Raw genomic sequence first — 18,509 nt, 5'->3', positions numbered from 1 at the left:
GCTGTAGCAAATGTTGATCCAGCAGGAACCAATCAGCTGTGTCCTATAGATAATGATGTAATTGCAAGCAGATTGAGTTAAGGACCTTTCCGCCTGTGCCTTCTAGAGTTTCATTACAGAATTTCTACATCCAAATTTCACATTTAATTCAGTGAGTTACTTGCCTGCTCTTTGTAATTATTTGGGAAACTTACTAGCAATTTCTGAGTCAAATTTTTTCAAAGTAAACCTTCACCAAAACTTTTTCTTTAAAGGAGTTTGGAACAATCTATCGCAGCTTACTTTCAAAAGATTGTTTTTACTAGGGAGGAAATTTGGGGTTCTGAAAGTTTCTGTGCATTTCATACAGGCGCACTAACCTCTTTTATTTCAGAAATATGATTCCTTATCATATGACCCTTATAAGCAGCCTGTATTTGGTGTTCATTCGGCACAAGTGACTCAGAGTGTGAGTTGAGAAACTGTCAGGTAATGGACTCCCCATTCATAAATTCATACCAATGATTCAGTGAGCCAAAAAAAACCTTTCTATTGTTCAAATCCAGCCATGGTGAATGACACAGGTCATTCTGCTTCTCTACTGCCAACTGTGCGGAAGCGTTCACGCTGCTGAGATGATCACTAATCATAGGGAAAATAGCGGTTCCTAGGGGGAAATACATGTTTGCTTGCAAAGAGAGGGAGGCGAGGGGAAATTGAGGATGGATAAAAGCAATAATCGTAACTTTAGCCTGGAGCTAAAAAAAGGCACTGAAGTACCTTACTTTCTCCCTCCCTCCCTGCGCGCGCCTCATTCTCTTCCTCTTTCTAACCATCTTTGCCCACTCTCTTCTCTTCTAATAGTTATGCAATGCTTTATCAAACTTCATGTTCTCTCGTTTTCCATTGATTTGTCGACCTTGCATTTTTCTAATTTAATATATATTCTCTAAGTTGTATTTTAATCAGCATATAACAATTTGCGTGATTAGTTGAACTGACAAATTAACACGTACATCCTGATTAGAGACCTAGAAATAGTCCACAAGATATTATTCTTATTTAATAATATATTAAAATACATTCTTATGCATTTTAGTAATTTTTTTTCTTTGACTTAAAAGGATTTTTAAATCCTAGATTTTCAACGCGTTTCAATGGGAAACGCACTACTATGAGAGGGTTGAAGAGCAACCCTGGGTACTACAAATATTGTTTTAAAGACAGCTGCACTACAGATTGAGAACATTACAGTCAGATCGAAATGCACAGAGATGGGCAAGGAGAAAGAAGCAGCACACGCTGAATCATTGATCAATTTCTTGCTACTATCAAAGGCAGACCTGAATGGCGAAGAAAAATGGATCTCTTATGGTCACTAAGAGCTGCATTATTTTAAAAGGAATTGCATCTTTCTTACTTTTGTGAGGTTTAGATCAGAAGCTCATGGAGGTGTTTTGTAATGCAATGCCTTTGGCTTAATATGAAATGAGATGGGAGAACAGAGAGCGAGCGACAGACTGAAAAGGGGGGAAAAAAATCTGCTGCTTGAGGTCTGTTTTGATGTCACATCTACATCACGTCACCATGGCAACCTTGCATCAGCAACAACTTATGAAGGGAGAGAGAGAGAGAGAAAAAGAGAAAGAGAGAGAGAAAAAGAGAAAGAGAGAGAGGGAGCGAAAAAGGAGGGTGAGAGCACAATGTGCTGGCATGTAGCGCTAGAATTGAGTAGTGAGCTTAAACAGTAAGAGGGAGAAAATAGACCTTATGGAATTAAAGAACGCTTTTTCTAGACTATTTATAGACTGGTGGAAATGATTGGTGAAAAAAAAAAAATGGAGAAAATTATTTAAAGGGAAAGATATGCAAAAACTAAAGACGTTTGTCAATGAAAACGTACAAAAGAGTCATGAATTAGTACAGTCACCATTCACAGACACTGAAAAGCACAAGAGAGATAGAAATACTTCAACAAAAGTCCACATTTTCCCACTGTTCTGAGCCCTGGGTCTAAAAATACACTGCACAAAAAACCTCACCCGGCTGCAGGCTGGGGAAGTATCTCTGACAGAGATGGGGAAGGGAGGGAGGGAGGGAGGGAGGGAGGGAGGGAGTGTGTGGGTGTCTGAGTGTTACATCTGCTCACTCGCAGTAGTTTATATGAATCAACCAGCGCTGAACCACGGCCGAACAATGCATTAGATAATTTATTACTTAAATCTAGATTATTTAAATACCACGACAGGTGCAACTTCACTGGCCTCTCAGTAGGCTACAGATATCGAAAACATACCGGCACATGATGTGCTGGACTCTCTCGCCTTTAAAGTCAACCCCACATCCTACTCTTCAACTCCATCTCTCTTCTCAGTTTCATAGACAGTTTCAATCCTTCCTCTTCCTCTCTTCTCTTCTCTTACTCTGGCTTTAGCAGGAGTGGGAGGTGTTGCTAGGCGACAGGTTAGCTCCTTTCTTTCAAGAGGCAGAGTGAAGACCTTGATTCTCTCTGTGTAAAAATAAACAGCAGTGCAGAGAGAAAGAATCTTGAGATAGAGGACAAACGTACTTCAACTGCACAAGAGGCCAATGACATTGTTTCTCATTAAAGCATTTTTTCCCCCTCAACTCTGTTCTTTAGCGCAGTTTGATTGAACACACAAAACTCTTTGATGGAAAAGCAGGATTAAACCTGCACAGATGATTTTATAATTACCTCACCTGGGTCCAAACATAATGCATATGTATTTTAATGCATGACAAGATGGGTAATATAAATTTGCAATAAATCGCATCATTTTTTTACCCTAATTTTTCATCTTTAACGTGCCTGCACACAAGTCTTGAAATGAATTAAAAAGTAACCAAATATGTCGGGCTGACAAGACTAGAAAACTTCATTGTTATTTTTGTCCACTGTGTAAAATCATAGGAGGCTTCAAGTCGGCACAGTCAACTCAGTCATGTACTCTGGGCACAGGCATAATGACTTCTTCCTGTTCCCTGGGATATACTGCTAACAGTGGGATACTGTATCATGCTGGCCATTATCCATTTACTCACATCCGGCAGGCAAACACTGAACATTTACCTTCTGCCTTTAAAGGTTCACAAAACCCAGATTGCAACATAACGAGCACTACAAAAAATGGAACACTTTGAAAAGACCTAATATAGATTTTATCCTCACCTTTAACATAGCTTTCCTTGATTTTGTGTGAATGATTCTGAATTATGAAGGAAATGCATTATATTGGTATTCTTTTGTGCAATTCTCCTTAGTAAGGTCTGTAAAGAAAGCAGAAGGATTATTAAACTTTATGCACTAGAACCTCACAATAGGTGACCACCCATCTTCCTTCCATCTGCACTCAGTGGTGCTCTTGGTCTGCATTCAGTTGAACATAAATTGGTGATGAAGGCTAAACACTGGTGTTCCATATTGTACTCATTGTCCCTCTTTTTGAAGATGCCAAAGAGCAGAGGCTATTCATACAAGCCATACCTTGAGAAAGCGACACAGAAAGCCTGGCATGCTTCAGTGTTCCTGAATCACTCTGCCAACCTGCCAACTATTTTAAGAGGTGAAATTTGTTAAAGGGTGACCACTGACAGGGTTTTATCACGGATGGTGCACTGAAGGATGGATCATTAGTGATCAGGTTGATCTATCTTCAGCATTAGCTAATGCATGATTCTACCACTGAATTTGAGCAAGTACAAGATGCATTAGGAACTAAATCAAAACTTAGTCAATAGACTAGGGCCTACCAAACAAGACATTCATTTTGATAATGAGATCCTAAAGGCAAATTAAGAGTCCTTTGTATAGCAACACTCTCTGGATTATTTTGCTTTCCATGTATCCTCCTGCTAATCCCAAATAAACACATTTGCCCAAGTGATTGTTTTTCATGCTGTAGCTATACAATTTCTGTATTAAATGTGATCCGAGCTTATTGAAAACTTCTCTTATGCTGATAAGAATTTCTTAAACCATGTAAACCGGTTAGCTGATCTCTCATCCTGCTCAAGCTGGTCTGTTTAAAATGGAATTTTGGCTGGGAGAATTATAGCCGAAACCAGCAAAAACAGAATTCTCGCATAAATCTTCTTCGACCCTCAAATACTCATACACAAATATGTTATTTTGACCACGAAACACAAATGTATTATTAAAAAGACTAAATGTGTCGCCGAGGACGGTGATTCTCTTTGAGTGCGTTTGTCAGGCACTATCCAAAGGCTATTTTTAGAAAAAGCGAAACGGTCAGCTCACGCGCGCAACAGGTTTCAGAGATGTGCGCGTGCCTCTGAGAAGGACTGTTAAAAGAGTAATACTTCTAAAATAGCTTTGTATTGATAACTGAATAGATATTCCTATCCAGATGTATATTTTTTTAATGATTGCGATTGGTTATTTTATCATGAATGAAAATGAAACGTATGATTTATTGCATCGTTGAACCTCGCCAAGCCACATGGATAACACTGCAACTTTCCTAAAAGCACTAGAGTTTCTGCATGTTGCTAAAAATAGCTCACCTTCAGTGAACAGGCTACCTCGCTTCCTCTTCTGAAAACGAATCGAATGGCAGAACCGCAGCGAGCGCACGAGACTTTTGTCGATGACACTCGTCTTGTCCACATTACGGATGGAACAAACTGTCCAAAGAGAATGCAAATAAGCGTCAGTTGAGCTTGTGATATAAACGAGCCATTGTTTGACAGGTGTTTTAAGCTAATTAGTGGAGACCGGGGAGTGGTGCAATACAGAGTGCATGTGCAACCAATTAAAATGAGCTACAGAGGTGAAATCATACATGACCACCACACTGAGGTGCATAGAACTTGAAAGTGAAATTTCAAACGTGGTTTATAATATGATTTGTGATCATAATGGATATTAGATGAGAGAAAATATGATAGTGTAGCCTATATATAGACCCCATATGACAACTGTGAGAGCGATTAAGAGTCGTTAATCTGTTTTATGCATTTCTATTTGCTTCCGATTTTATTTTTTAATTAAAAAAGCACATGCTTACCATGTTAACTTAAAATGTTTCAAATAAAGCGGGATATTTAACATGTAAATTTGATTACGTAGCCTGTACTTTAGTCTAATTCGAAGCCAGACGAATATGGGAATATCATTTGAGACAGTGCACAAGTTTATACATTTAAACAAACTGTAGGTTATAACACTTCCCTTACAGTTCTCATTTTCTGAGAAATAAGAACCACATAATCTATTTAGTCAGTTATGATGGATAAACCTGTTGTCCATTTAATTCTTTAAACTTACTGTCTCATTCAGACTGCGCTCGTCGGGAGCATCTCAAGTTCATAATGAAGCAACCAATTTTGTGTCCCCTATTACTGAGTCTGTGACTATATTGCGCTGATAGATTCTGAGTGAGCCATTGGCTCTTCCCCACAATGTCGCCTTACGCACACAAACTCATAAGACATAACTCAATACAGCTGCTGTCCTTGTCTATGATTGCCCCATGTTTCCCTTATAAGGACAGAGAAAGCATTTATGTAACAATAAAGCAGATATTTCAGTGTTCTCGTTGACACCGTCTGGTTCACTGGGGCAAATGCACTGCTGGATTTAAAGCCATCGCAAGCACTGTGTCCCGCATGCTGCCAGAGCTACTATAATCTGCCATTTTTTTAAATGGAAATCTGTTTAAGGGTTTATTCTGTGGTCACAGAGCTTGTAAAATGTGGAAAACGATGCAAATTATAACGCAGTGAGGCATGACAGCAAAAATGTCAGGGATTGCATCCGTGCTTCCATGTAAACCCTTTCTGCATCCATGAACATGCAGTGCAAGACATTGTAATACAATATAGGAACCAGTTTCTGAATCATATCTGAATTCGGTCAGTTGGAGGCAATCAGCAAGAGAATTTGGGCAGAGTTGTCTCGTTCGTATGCAGCTCAGAAACAGCCCCCCCCCACCTCCCCTTTCTCTACACACGTCTTTACACTGGAGTGCGGTGACTCCGTCTACGTTTCACTCTCTGTCCCCGCCCATTGCTCGGTTTTGTCCAAATCGGGCTTTTTGCGTCGCCGGAGCTCCCGATTTCAAGCCAACGTCATCAATGGAGAGAGGGGATGCTGACGTCGGAGCAGAGTCAGAGCGCAAGGGTTGGGAGGGGTGAGATGAGTGAGTTTCAGCATTGCTTACACTGATATGAGACCTATAAATCCCCCCCCCACCCCCCCTTTTACTCCATCCCCCCCTCCCCTCGCGCTCTTTTTTTTTACGTCGGTGTTGGCGCGTTGGGAGCCCCCCTACACCCGTGGAGTCCCAGCCTATATAAGTTACTGGCTTGCAATGTTACTCCACCAGATTTACGGACTCCTGATATCTGGGCGAGATACGGCTTCAGCAGCAGCCGACTGACTCAATCTCCGACCCGGAGGAAAGATCCATCCATCCTCCGGTCCGCAACCTGAGCCAGGCGCTGTGGCGGAACCGCAGGGGGAAACCCGGGAGAGGCAGGTGAAAGGAGAAGAGCAGCCGTACTCTGGACATGTGCTGAGATGACACACCTGTGAACACGCCTGAACTCTTTTGGGAAAGAGCATCACACTTTTCTCAACTTGCACCATAGTCAACACTTTCAGCGAACCTCAGAAACAGTCCTCTTCCGTTAGTAACCACAATGTATCGGTCCACAAAAGGAGCTTCTAAAGCCCGAAGGGACCAAATAAACGCGGAGATTAGGAACCTGAAGGACTTGTTACCCATCTCCGATGCGGACAAGTCTCGGCTGTCCTATCTTCACATCATGTCGCTGGCTTGCATGTACACGAGAAAGTCTGTCTTCTTCAGCCAAGGTAAATATCGTTTGTTTTGCAAATATAGTCGAATAAAAGACTGCAATGAAATTAGAATAAAAGCATGAAATTAGAAGAAGCTTTTTAGATTTTAGTTTGTGTTGAGACATTGCTGTATATTACTATTTTATTGCCGCGAGTTGACGCAACAGGTGGATCTTACATTTTTTTAAATATTTTTTTTTATATCTGAGCTGCTTATCTGTTTGGTAGTATGAATTAATTAATATCTTTAAAGATACAAAAGAACATGTAGTGAAGACAGCGCTTTGGAACGCAATTTTTCTCCATGGTACTGAAACATAAACGCTGTCCATGGTGCTGAAATGAAAATAGTGCTAACTAACTTTTCTTTCGTACTAGACGTTTTATATGTGAATGAAGTTTGATAGTTTATTCAGACTTGAAATTACTTCTTTCAGATACAGCTAGCAGTGCTGAAGCAACCACGGGATTCCTCTCATTTCATGAACTGAATGAGTTGGTTCAAGTCATGCCAGGTTTTCTAATGCTATTGACTGGTGAAGGAAAGTTACTGTACCTGTCAGACAGTGTCTCAGAACACCTTGGACACTCAATGGTGAGTAAAGCAGACATAACAGTTATTCTCATTAAATCTTTATAGCCTTCCTCTCCCTTTCATCTCATGTTATTTCAGTCTATTTACAAGCAAAATGAATTAAAGAGGACATTCACCTACAGTATATTCTCTTTTGAATATTTAGGTAGATTTGGTCGCTCAAGGGGACAGTGTGTACGACATAATAGACACTGCAGACCACTTTATTTTGAGGAGTAACCTGGTGCCTCCAACTTCACCTGACACAGGTAAGATCTTTAAAATTTGACACACATATAGATAATACATGTCCGATATGCAAGTAGTCTTTATTTTGTGCCTTTCCCCCTTAGATCGTCTGTTCCGCTGCAGATTCAACACCTCCAAATCAGTGCGTAGGCAGAGTGCAGGCAATAAGCTTGTTTTAATCCGAGCCCACTGCCTGTCAGAAACTCCCGATGAGTCTTCCCCAGGATCTTATTGGACTTCCAACCCAGTGTGGGTATGTTTCTGTGCTCCTCTGGAGCCTCACACTTCCCAAGGGGGAATTGCCCCGGACAGAGAACAATCTTCAGCTCCAACACTAGAGAGCAACTTCTTCCTGCCATGTTTCCGTTCTCAGCATAGCCGTGACATGAGACTTCAGGAAGCACAAGACAGGTGAGGTTAAATGACTAGTAATTTTATAAAAAAAAAACAATTATAAATGAAAAGTAATTTTATAATAATGTGTTTTTAAAAGATAAATTTTTCCTTACCATTTATCTTTTTCCAACTTTCAGTGTGAATGTTTATTTGGGACTAAATGTGGAGATTCTGCAGTCCCAATCTTGGTACAGCTTCCTGCATCCTCAGGATCTTTCACACGCCTCAGCTCAGCACTGCAGCCTATGTGAGTCTCACTCCTGAATGAATAAACAAAAAAATATTCTCAGCTTAATTTGCTTGGTTAGTTGGTAGGTTATCAACATTTGACACTCACAGCGAGCAATACAGAGCAATACGCATCTACAGGGAAAAAGCATTTCTGACCACCCACTAAGACATGACATTAAATCTCACAAGGAGTTGAATATGTTTTGACTTACCCATCTTTTCATTTCTCCACACAGTGAGAGAGGGAGGAGAGGGCAGAGCTGAGATGGTGGTTCGTGTAGAGATTGCAGATCACTCATGGGTCTGGCTTTATATGGTCTTGCAGCTGGAAACTGGGGAAAACCCCATTGTCAGTAACAATTACATCATCAGGTAAGGCTCAGCCTACATCTATCAAGTCAAGTATATAATCCAAGTTGAAGTAGGAATATCACTAATATCACTCTTTTTCTTTGCCACAGTGAGACAGAGGCTTGGTCAATCAGGGAGCAGCTGAGCTCTGAACAGACCCAGCTCTCCTTGGTGCTGGGTTCAAGTACTTCCCAACAAGAAAGCCTAAGCTTACAGAGTCCAGAAACTCTCTCAAGCCCTGATCAAGTGTTCACGCCAGGAAGTAGTGGCCTCTCTGGGCAGTCATTTGACTTCAGCACGGCCGCATGCAGTGCAGGATCTACTGAGGAACAAGGTGGCAGCTCCTCAATGGAGCCTGTACAACTGGAGAGTGGCCCACGTTCCAGTCTCTCCTCTATGGAAGAAGAGAGCTTCTTCCAGCATGAGCCAAGTGAACCTGTGGCCAGTCCATCTTCTGCATCATCTCCCATTCCAGTCACGGTTGCAACAGTGTCTGACTTGGACTTCCTCACTCAGAATATTCTGCTACCACCGGCATTCCAGATAGATCCTCCTCTACCAGCCTTGCCCCTTCCTCTTCCACCTGTACCTACCTCCCAGACCGAACAGACCAAGGAGTTTGTGTGCACACCCCCATACACACCTCAAATAGGTGGAAGCAATTTTCCCTTCGGGGAGCCTCATTTCAGCTTCGATCCTACCGGTGCCACCTCACCATCTCCTCTTGCTCCAACTGCAACAGTAACAACAACGACGGCTCCATCTCTTTCTCCATCTGAGCCATCAAACCCACAAGGCAGCACACCACCTCCAACGACAACACTCTCGACTCTTTTGCCACTCACTATAACATCTCCAACCACAGATATCCTCTTCCCAGTGGAGCCTTGCACTGGGTCGCTCTATGAAAAACTCCCTCCTACTCCTGACAGTCCAGGTGATGGCGACTGCACGGTCATGACTTTACCAGAAGTCCGTGGTCCACTGTATGTTGACGTCCCCCATGGGCCACTCCCTTACCCACCAGAAGGTCTCCTCACACCTGAAGCCTCACCTGGAAAACAGCCCAGCCTGCCCTTCTTCTCCTCACTGCGTGAGAGAGAAAAAGAGAGAACGGAGATCTCGCTTTTAGCCCAGCACATCAGCACACTAGCAGAGGGCTTCTACTTAGATCCATTCCTGGCCAAGTTGGTTCCTTCCACCATTTCTGAACGCTCTCAGTCTCCGTCTCTGAATTCTGCAGGACTTGATACAGTCCCACTGTTGGGTGAATTCTACACACTCAAGTCCTGGAAAGGCCTGGACCTGCCCATCTTTTCTGATGATGAGTCTCTGTTTGAAGAGAGTATATTAGAGACCCTTCTCCAGGACCTCACATCCTCCCCTCCCCTCTCACCGACTCACTCTTACTCCTCTCACTCCAGCCCCCCCTCCTCTCCTGAGTGCTGGTGCCCACCCTTACACTTTGACGGGATCTCTGCTGTGAGTGCTGGTCACTTCTGTAGCGTCCAATCGGCGCACTGTAACAATGAGGCCGGGCGAGGGGCTATGATGACGCCAGTCAACGCAGACAACATGGCAGATGGGAAGGCGGCAGGCGAAGTTGCGATGGAGACAGAGGTAGCATCATCGCCTCTATTCATGGGCATACCGACATCTCCACCACTGCAGCTGACCGCCTCCCCCGCTTCGGTGCCTGTCTCGTCGCCTGTCAGCCCTGCGCCGCCCGGCCTGCCCTGCGCCCAGTCCCTCCTCGAGGAGCTGGCCGCCCTGGAACCCATATTTGGGGCAGGTGCCTCGATCGCCCCCGGCCTGGGGCAACAACCTGAGTTGTATCAACTCCAATGTCATGCACCGCAACAGTGCTTCCGCAAAGGTGAGAGTTGGTCTTTTTGCTGATCACTCTGCTGTGTTGCCACTTTTGCCAAACCGACATTATTATTGTTGTTAATAACATTATGTCCCCTGTTCCTTCTTTTTGTCTTACAGATGGGAGTGGAAGTGATCCTCCGTTCTAAAATAAGTCTGTGACTTACTTCATTAAGTATGGCATATTGTCATATTTCATGGAGCTACTTTTGCTGAAAAGTGAATATTAATTAATTGTATAAATATATACATAATGTATATAATGCCAAAAAAGACTTGAACTTCCTGAAATCCAATGAGAGTAAACAGTCATGTTCACAATTGTTCATCTAATTATCCATTCATTTATGTTAATAATAGTGCAACCCTTTGGTAGCAATGCAATATACTAGTCTGTAACAAGTCCTAAGAGGACTAAGAAATCAATTTATGTCTTTCTGCTATAATGTAACATGAGCTTATATGAGTGAGAGTTACAGCTCTGACTATGTAAGTGTAAACCAACTTACAGACTTGCATTTGTATTCACTTGTAGTGAAAACTCAGTTGTGAACTTTGAGGACATGAAAAAAAGATTCTTTAACATTCCATTGAGAAACAACAGATAGCTTATATGGCTCAATGCTTGTCATCCAGCATCACACATACACAAAGTCCAATGTGTGGAAAGTATTCACATTATAGATCAATATTTGGTCATTTCAAAAAGTGAACAGTTAGTAAAAGTAATAATATCAGCATGTTTACCACAGCTGATTGACTTTCCAGTCTAATCTTTCAGCTCAGTAACTAATGATAATAGAAATGACAGAATTCAGACTACATTGGGCTTCGAGTTTGTGAATGCAATTCTTGGACATATCATTTCACATGTGTTTCAATGTGATGTACAAATGTGAACAAATTCCACTTTGTGTGCAAGACAAGTCAAGTTTTCACATTGTTCTCCTACTGGCCGGTGGACAAAAGCTGCAGCGGAAGCCGCCAGGGAGAGGGAGAAAATATTGTGCATGGCTTTGCATGCACGGACATTACTGGACTTATTTCTAGCTACTACTGAGTGAAGGAGTAACGAATCCATTCAGCCGTCTACTCTGATGGGCATGGCTAGAAGGAATTGCACTGGACTTTTGCAGCATCAATATTTGTAATGCTTGCAATCTGCAGAAGCTCTTGTGTGCCTGGCACATCAAGAGGTTGCAGACCTAAGAGAAAAAGCACCTTTATTTAATGAATACCACAGTGACATCGTAACTTTGCTGTCTGCGGTGTGAAGTGGTGACAATGACTGTGTGAATGATTGATTCTTCTTTTTTGAGAGGGGTTATAAAAACGAAGCAAAGTTTTGTTTTAAAAAATGAGCAGGAAAATAGGGATGACGTTCTATTTCTATTCAGATACTAATCGACACGGGTTGAGAATGGTTCTATTCCCATGGTGTCGACATGCTAACGTAGAGTTGTCTACGGTCAAGTAAAGGATTGATTCCTATGTTCTAGCTATTTACATGCTACGTTTAAAAATAAAAAGTATTTTATTGTATGTATGCTGATTTACGGAATGCTTGGTGCACGTGCCTCTAGATAGGCATGATGCGGAACGGTTAAAGATTGTAATCATTTGTACATTTGTACAAACAACAGTCTGTACATATCAGAGACATTTGTATCATATGATATGAAAACATACTTGACATATGCTATTTATGAAGAATGGACATTGTGGATCAGTGTTCTTTTGTGTCGCTGATAAGTGTATTTGGTTGTCAAAACAGAGGCATTTATATTAAAGTGCACTTAAAAGTACTCATGTGTCAGTTTCTAGTTCCTCCTTTCCTTCCCTTTTGCTAACCACTGTCCTTTCCTCGCTCCCATTCCTCCATCCTCCTTGTCCCCGTATCCCTTGTTTTCAGAGCGGTCTCCTCACTCTTTCCCTGGAGTGCAGACTGCTCAGCAACACCACTGACGCACGCTCGATGAGACGCTATCTGACTCAGACTGACGTACGCACTTGACACAGAGGCGCTCGCAGAGACCGCCAGCTTCCCGCTTTGACGCACTCACGTACTGAATGCCACACGCACGTTGCCCACCCCCCCTCCTCTCTTTCTTGTTCTCTCAGCCCACACTCAATGTACCTGCTATTTTGACGTCACATGACAGCGTTATCAGACTCCATATATGGGCTTCCCTGCTCAGGGGCACCAGTTTTAGTTCCCTCCTCTTCCCTTTCCTCACAGCATCCTTCCCAATAAGGAGAGAGAGAGAGAGAGAGATGTGAGAGAGAGGAGAGCTGTGTTGCTATGCTAATGAATTTAACGTACAAGAGCCAGTCAGCCAATTAAAGCAACCGATGTTAAGTCACCAAAAGCTGTGATTCAAAGCCTCCTCCCAATTCTAGATCTTTTATGTAAAGCACAATCTCCTCTAACTCCTTTCTTTCTCTCCCTCTTACCTTCTATTTTTAGGCACAATGCACCTTGGGGAGCTTAGAAATAATCAAGCATCATAAGTATAGTAACCATCTGCCATAAAAGAGTAGAACCAAGCTGTGCGTCAGCATGGGAACATTTTGTTCCAGCCTCTCATCGCTTCTCCATTGCAGCTTATTGAGACAAAACAGTGTCACAGAAACCCAGATTGGCTCTCTTACACCATCTGGTGTCAAATAAAATGCATCTCTGTAGTAATCCTAAAAATGTATCATTGAAAACTACAGTTTGGATGCATGGATGGACTTAAGCTTGTATGACTGGTACATAGTTTGTTGCTGGTCCAAGATGGTTTACCAGCTTGCACCAGCTGAGAAACAGCAAGGAATTTTATGAATAAAAATTATAATATGTTACCTAGAAAATATAACTTCTTCATTCTGGGGTTTCTGGGTTGGCGGTCACTGGGTCCATAGCACTCCTGTAGAAAAATTATGGATTAGAAAGCATTTAGGAGTCTGAGTGTTTATATACATATATATCACACAGACAAAATAACATATATTGTTATCAGTGCTGTTAAGAGATTAGCAAGGATACATATAATAAATTATGAAAGATATAAAATATGATATAAAACAAATTAAAACGGATTCCCCCTTGTGGAAACGTACAAATACACACACATTAGGAAGTGGAAGCCAGGGGCCTATACCATGGGTGCTTCTCATTCTCTCATTCCTTCTCTCACTTCCTTTCCTTGCGTCTCAGCTCCACCCCCATAGGATGCGAGGGAAGGAAACACCTGTGTATCCTCGCTCATGACTCCTTAGGAAGATTCCTCGCTCCACATTCCTCGCCTCCTCACGGTGCAAATAGAGAATTGAGATGTCCTTCAAGATGGCTGAGTTTGATCGGTTTCCGGGTCACTGGCTAAAGGACGTAGGTGTGAGGAAACAAGGAAACATCAATTTGAGTATTGAGAAGCACCCATGAAGCTGGTTAAGGTGGATAAGCCTAGTCAGGTATGTTTCAGTTTAGTTTGTGCCAACCCTGTGTTTTAGGCACAATGAAAGTGGCTTGGCTTTTCATCGCCATAATAAGTCTTGCACTCCATGGCAAACCTGCTCCAGGGCAGGTTATGTTCTAGGTAAGTGATCTCAAACTAAAATTAGACCTGATGTGAGCAAAGAGACAGATTTCTGATGCAATAAGCCACTCCCCTAGCCTGGGAAAACCCAGACAACTTCCGGCAAATTTAGATTTGCTCTGAAAGTTAGTCTGGCAAAGAGCTCATTCAAGCCCATTTCCAATCCGCCGAAATCGAGGCACCAATCAGAAACGTTGGGGCGGGCTTTACACGATGACGACAGCGCTGGGATTTCGAAGCAGATTTTGTAGCCTACATTACAAAGATGGATATCCACCGTCGAACATCACTCGTTCGAATCAGCTATCGCGTCTGTTTTAAGCGATTTGAACGTTTCCTTTTTGTTAAAAACCGAGCAAAGAACAACACTCGGAGATGTTTCTGCCGCTCTGCATACGTTATCTCCTTCATCGCTCTGATTGGTTTTAGGTCTATCCGCGAAGTCCGTTGGTGACGCCCCTCTGGAAATGATTTGTCTATGACGCTTTGCCAGACCATAACTCAGTTACAACTGAGAATGGTCTGGTTTTAACCAGGCTACCACTCCCCCAGTTTCTACTCTAATGCCGAGTTCAGACTGCACGATTTTCAAAATAATCGGGTCACTGTTGTTTTCACACTGCATGACTATCTGGGGTAACATTCAGTTGCTGCTGTGTTCACTGTTAGGAAATAACGGAAGATCACGCGTGTGTGAGACCGGAGTTCTCGCGCGACACTGAATTTATTATTAAAAATGATAGCCAACAAATTGTCTGACTGTGCACTGATTTGTAGCGAAAAAACAAAACAAAAAACAGTTTATGCAGGAAATGGTTGGGAAGACGAGGGGAGCAAGGACTGTGTTTTGCAAAGAGAGTTGAATACAGAATAATTTTGCAAATGTCCTGGTTTTGCTGCTGGTCATGCAAATGTTTGTGCTTTGTTTCTGTTTGATATAATTGTAAATATAGGCCTATCTATTAAAATACTGATATTCTGGTCTATAACTCCTCCTCCTCCTCCCTTTATCTTGCTCTCTCATTGGCTGTCGGTCATTGCCGATGTAGTTTTCAGTCAGAACACATTCACACAGCAGGATTGTGAATCGCGACCGACAGGTCCAGATATTTAGCATGCCAAATATCTCACGGGCGTCGGCGACTTGTCGGCGATTCTCTCAGATCGCGTCTTTGCTCATTCACACTGCGTGATTGTCACTCGCGTGAACGAGCACCGATTTGCCTGTGATTTCGGGCATTTGTCGGCGATTTCTCAAAACCTGTCGGCGAGCCAAAATCGGGGCTAAAATCGTGCAGTCTGAACTCGGCATAAATCAAAGTTAGCTACAACACAAAAATAGATTTTTAAAGACAAAATTGTCTTTCTTTAAGCGATGACTATTCATATTAATTATTTTGTGTGATTTGGATATTAATAATGTAATTATTACCCTTAATCCATTACACATGGATTATAATTTTTTAATATCAATGTCATGGTACCAACAAAGTCTGATTGGATTGGTTTGATTTTGTCAACTTGAAACTAATCCTGTAACACTGAGTTCATTCAACTACCTCATGGTACAGACCTTCACACAGACCTTTGGGCAAAAATGAATATTCTGTAATCATTTACTCACCTCATGTCGTTCCAAACCTGTATGAGTTTCTTTCTTCAGTTGAACACAATAGAATGTATTTTGAAGAATGTTGGTAATCAAACCGGTAGGCACCATTGACTACCATAGTATTTTCCCCCACCACTATGGAAGTCAATGGGTGCCTGTTTGATTAAAACATTCTTCAAAATATCTTCTTTTGTGTTCAACAGAGCAAAGAAACTCATACAGGTTTGAAACAACATGAGGTGAGTAAATTATGACAGCATTTTTTTTTTTAACAGACCAGACAGATTAGTATTCTACCTGCTTTCTTTCAAAATTAGATCATTCTAAACACATTGGCGAGTGACTTCGTTTTACATGTATATTTGGATTTGGACTGTGACATCGACGTCACATGAAAACATGAATTAGAACACGCCAGTCGCGGGGTGGCATGATTTTCATTTATTAAACAGATATGTAGCACTCCATTTTGTCTCTTTAAAAGCAAAATAATTTTTTGCATTCGTTATGCAGAAAGAGACGTTTGAAGTTGGTAGAGACAGCTGACAAAGGTTAGTTCACATCAAAGTAAAGCCACTCACTGGGGCTCGAAGACGATCAGTCAGAAGCCAAGATCAGAAGAGAAGCGTCTGAGAAATTTGTCTCAGACTTTAGACAAAAGCATCTAGTTACGCATGGCGTGATTATAAATTAAATGCACAAAGGGACACAGATCTGACTGGTTTCTTGGGCTTTACAGTAGCCTAGGCTAATACGCGGATCGCACTATCCAGGATGTAGTGAATAGGGAGTTACTCACCAAATGATCACCCGAGTCTGTGAGCAACCTGCAAGTCTTTAAACATGCAGTGCCATCGTGTGGACATTCAAAGAGCCTTGTCAATTAAATCGCAATTTTAGAATTTTTTTAGCCTTTTCAATAAAATTGGCGTTCAGAAGAACATTTTACAATAAATATCCATTTATTAATACACATTAACTAACAGTGAAAAATACACATAATGTAGCTATTAATAGTTTATATTAATTTCAACATTTACTAATACATCATTAAAATCAAATGTTATATCTGTAAATAATTTAAAGTCCCTGTAAAGTCAAAATTAAGTAGGCCTATGTGTTCTGAGTTTGTCACACCACATAAAAATGTGTTAATAGCCACCCAGCCAAATTTGAATGATAAAAAAGCCGCTAAGTAAATAAAATAAGCTATCAAAATCTTGAAAAAAAATGAGCAAACGCTGGGGGCGTGTCCGCTGACTGCGCTGAAACCACGCCCACTCAAGGGAAAGAACGTGAGGATGTAGGCCGGGGCGGGAGATAGTCGGTTCGGCCCCATTCACCAGTAACAGCGGATTATCAGTGAATCCCAGTTGTCTCCGACGAAAGTTTATAAAACTATCCCGTGTAAAATGATAACTAGAGGGGCGTGTTTTGGCGGTGATCCTCAGCTCTCCATCAAGGTGGCTCTTCACAATATCAATCCACCTCTTCTTGATGTGATCGTTTTTCGGAAATTTAAATAAGGACACCCCTACGTGATCGCATTCAGGTAATACGAATTTCCGTGACGAAGGCATAGCTAGCTAGCAAACTGTAGGCTGTAGTTACTAATAATAGTAGCCAGGGGCGGTTTCTTCATTAGGGCGATTGGGCGACGCACCACCAAAGTGTAAAAGTGACTTTTTCAATCACATTCACAATCTCATTCAACCACAGAGTTACGCTAGCCGTCACTATAGTCCAATCAGCGTCATGTCACGTTCTGTAGAGTACCGCCTCTTTTTGGGCGATTTCACTATGGCTGAGAATCGCCCAGAGTGTTCCCATAGACTTGCATTCAAAGATGTTTTTTTTCTAACTGCAGGCACTGCAATGCATTCTCTATGGGTTCCGGGAGGGCTCGCACTAACGTGCTTACGTCATCATACGTATCCTTAACTTGTGCAGCGATTGGTGGGAACAAACACACACTATTAAAAATCTTTAAGATTAAGTGACAAATAATATTTGAAAACAATTTTGAATTTGAATAACAAGAAAAAATGAAACACTACTATAATATCTTTATCAAATGTGATTAAAAAAATAAAAATAAAAAAGAACGAGAGCGAGAGAGACTGTTGGGACCAGTTGAACTTGAACAACGTCATGGCGAACGCAGTCATAACACAGTCATTTATCGTGTCATTAAAATAAATACCATTCACCCCGTCGTAGTAATCAGCATACATTGAGCAGGAGCAAGTAGGAACAGGAACAACAAGATCTAGGAGGGCCTTGGGAGAAGAAGACAAGCAGAGGCTGTCTTAAGAGGTATTTATTGCTGAACATTTTAATACTCGAGTGTTGGAAAATCTCACTTTGTTTTTACAATCAGTTTAGGAAAGGATGGTAGCAGTCTTTTTTACTCCTAGCATTGTACTTTGAAATTTGTACATTTCTATTCGAACACCAACACAATCTTTATCCTACATGTCAACGATTCAGTCAACAATATTATTTGTCGCCACCTAGTGGATTCTTTAATAAAATAACTTAAACTATCTGAGTGGATTGAAAATACATTTACTGGTCAAAAACCCTTGTCAAACTCCATTTGAGCTTGAATTTTGGTAAAATGTTAATTAACGTAATAACACACACACACACACACACACACACATCATCAGCGCTGTCGGACGGAAGCCTTGTATGTCCAAAACTGTTACTTTTCAGGAAACGAAAGAAAACCTGTTTTTCCCCCAAAATAATTCCCAAGCTCTTTTAATGCTTTCCATTGGTAAAATATTTGTAAAACACATTGACAGATGTAAAGGGTGA

At 41.6% G+C, this 18,509-nt stretch overlaps 1 protein-coding gene across 1 annotated transcript; it reads left to right on the top strand.

Moving 5' to 3' along the window:
* Positions 1-6,324: 6,324 nt before the first annotated feature.
* Positions 6,325-12,298, top strand: npas4a (neuronal PAS domain protein 4a). Its single transcript, XM_056243741.1, has 8 exons — positions 6,325-6,838; positions 7,261-7,418; positions 7,564-7,666; positions 7,751-8,057; positions 8,180-8,289; positions 8,510-8,645; positions 8,735-10,500; positions 10,614-12,298. The coding sequence occupies exons 1-8, from the start codon at positions 6,664-6,666 to the stop codon at positions 10,640-10,642; spliced, it is 2,784 nt and encodes a 927-aa protein (XP_056099716.1). The 5' UTR covers positions 6,325-6,663; the 3' UTR covers positions 10,643-12,298.
* Positions 12,299-18,509: the final 6,211 nt, after the last annotated feature.

This window comes from Rhinichthys klamathensis, unplaced genomic scaffold, assembly GCF_029890125.1.
Source record: "Rhinichthys klamathensis goyatoka isolate OS25496 unplaced genomic scaffold, OSU_Roscu_1.1 h1tg000837l_1, whole genome shotgun sequence".
NCBI lineage: Eukaryota > Metazoa > Chordata > Actinopteri > Cypriniformes > Leuciscidae > Rhinichthys > Rhinichthys klamathensis.
The sequence above is the reverse complement of the archived record's forward strand: the minus strand, read 5'-3'. Positions and strand labels throughout refer to the sequence as shown.

Coding starts and splice junctions, on each gene's coding strand:
- npas4a (XM_056243741.1), top strand. CDS start 6,664: ATGTATCGGTCCACAAAAGGAGCTTCTAAAGCCCGAAGGGACCAAATA. Junction 6,839..7,260: donor GTCTGTCTTCTTCAGCCAAG/GTAAATATCGTT, acceptor TACTTCTTTCAG/ATACAGCTAGCAGTGCTGAA. Junction 7,667..7,750: donor TCCAACTTCACCTGACACAG/GTAAGATCTTTA, acceptor TTTCCCCCTTAG/ATCGTCTGTTCCGCTGCAGA.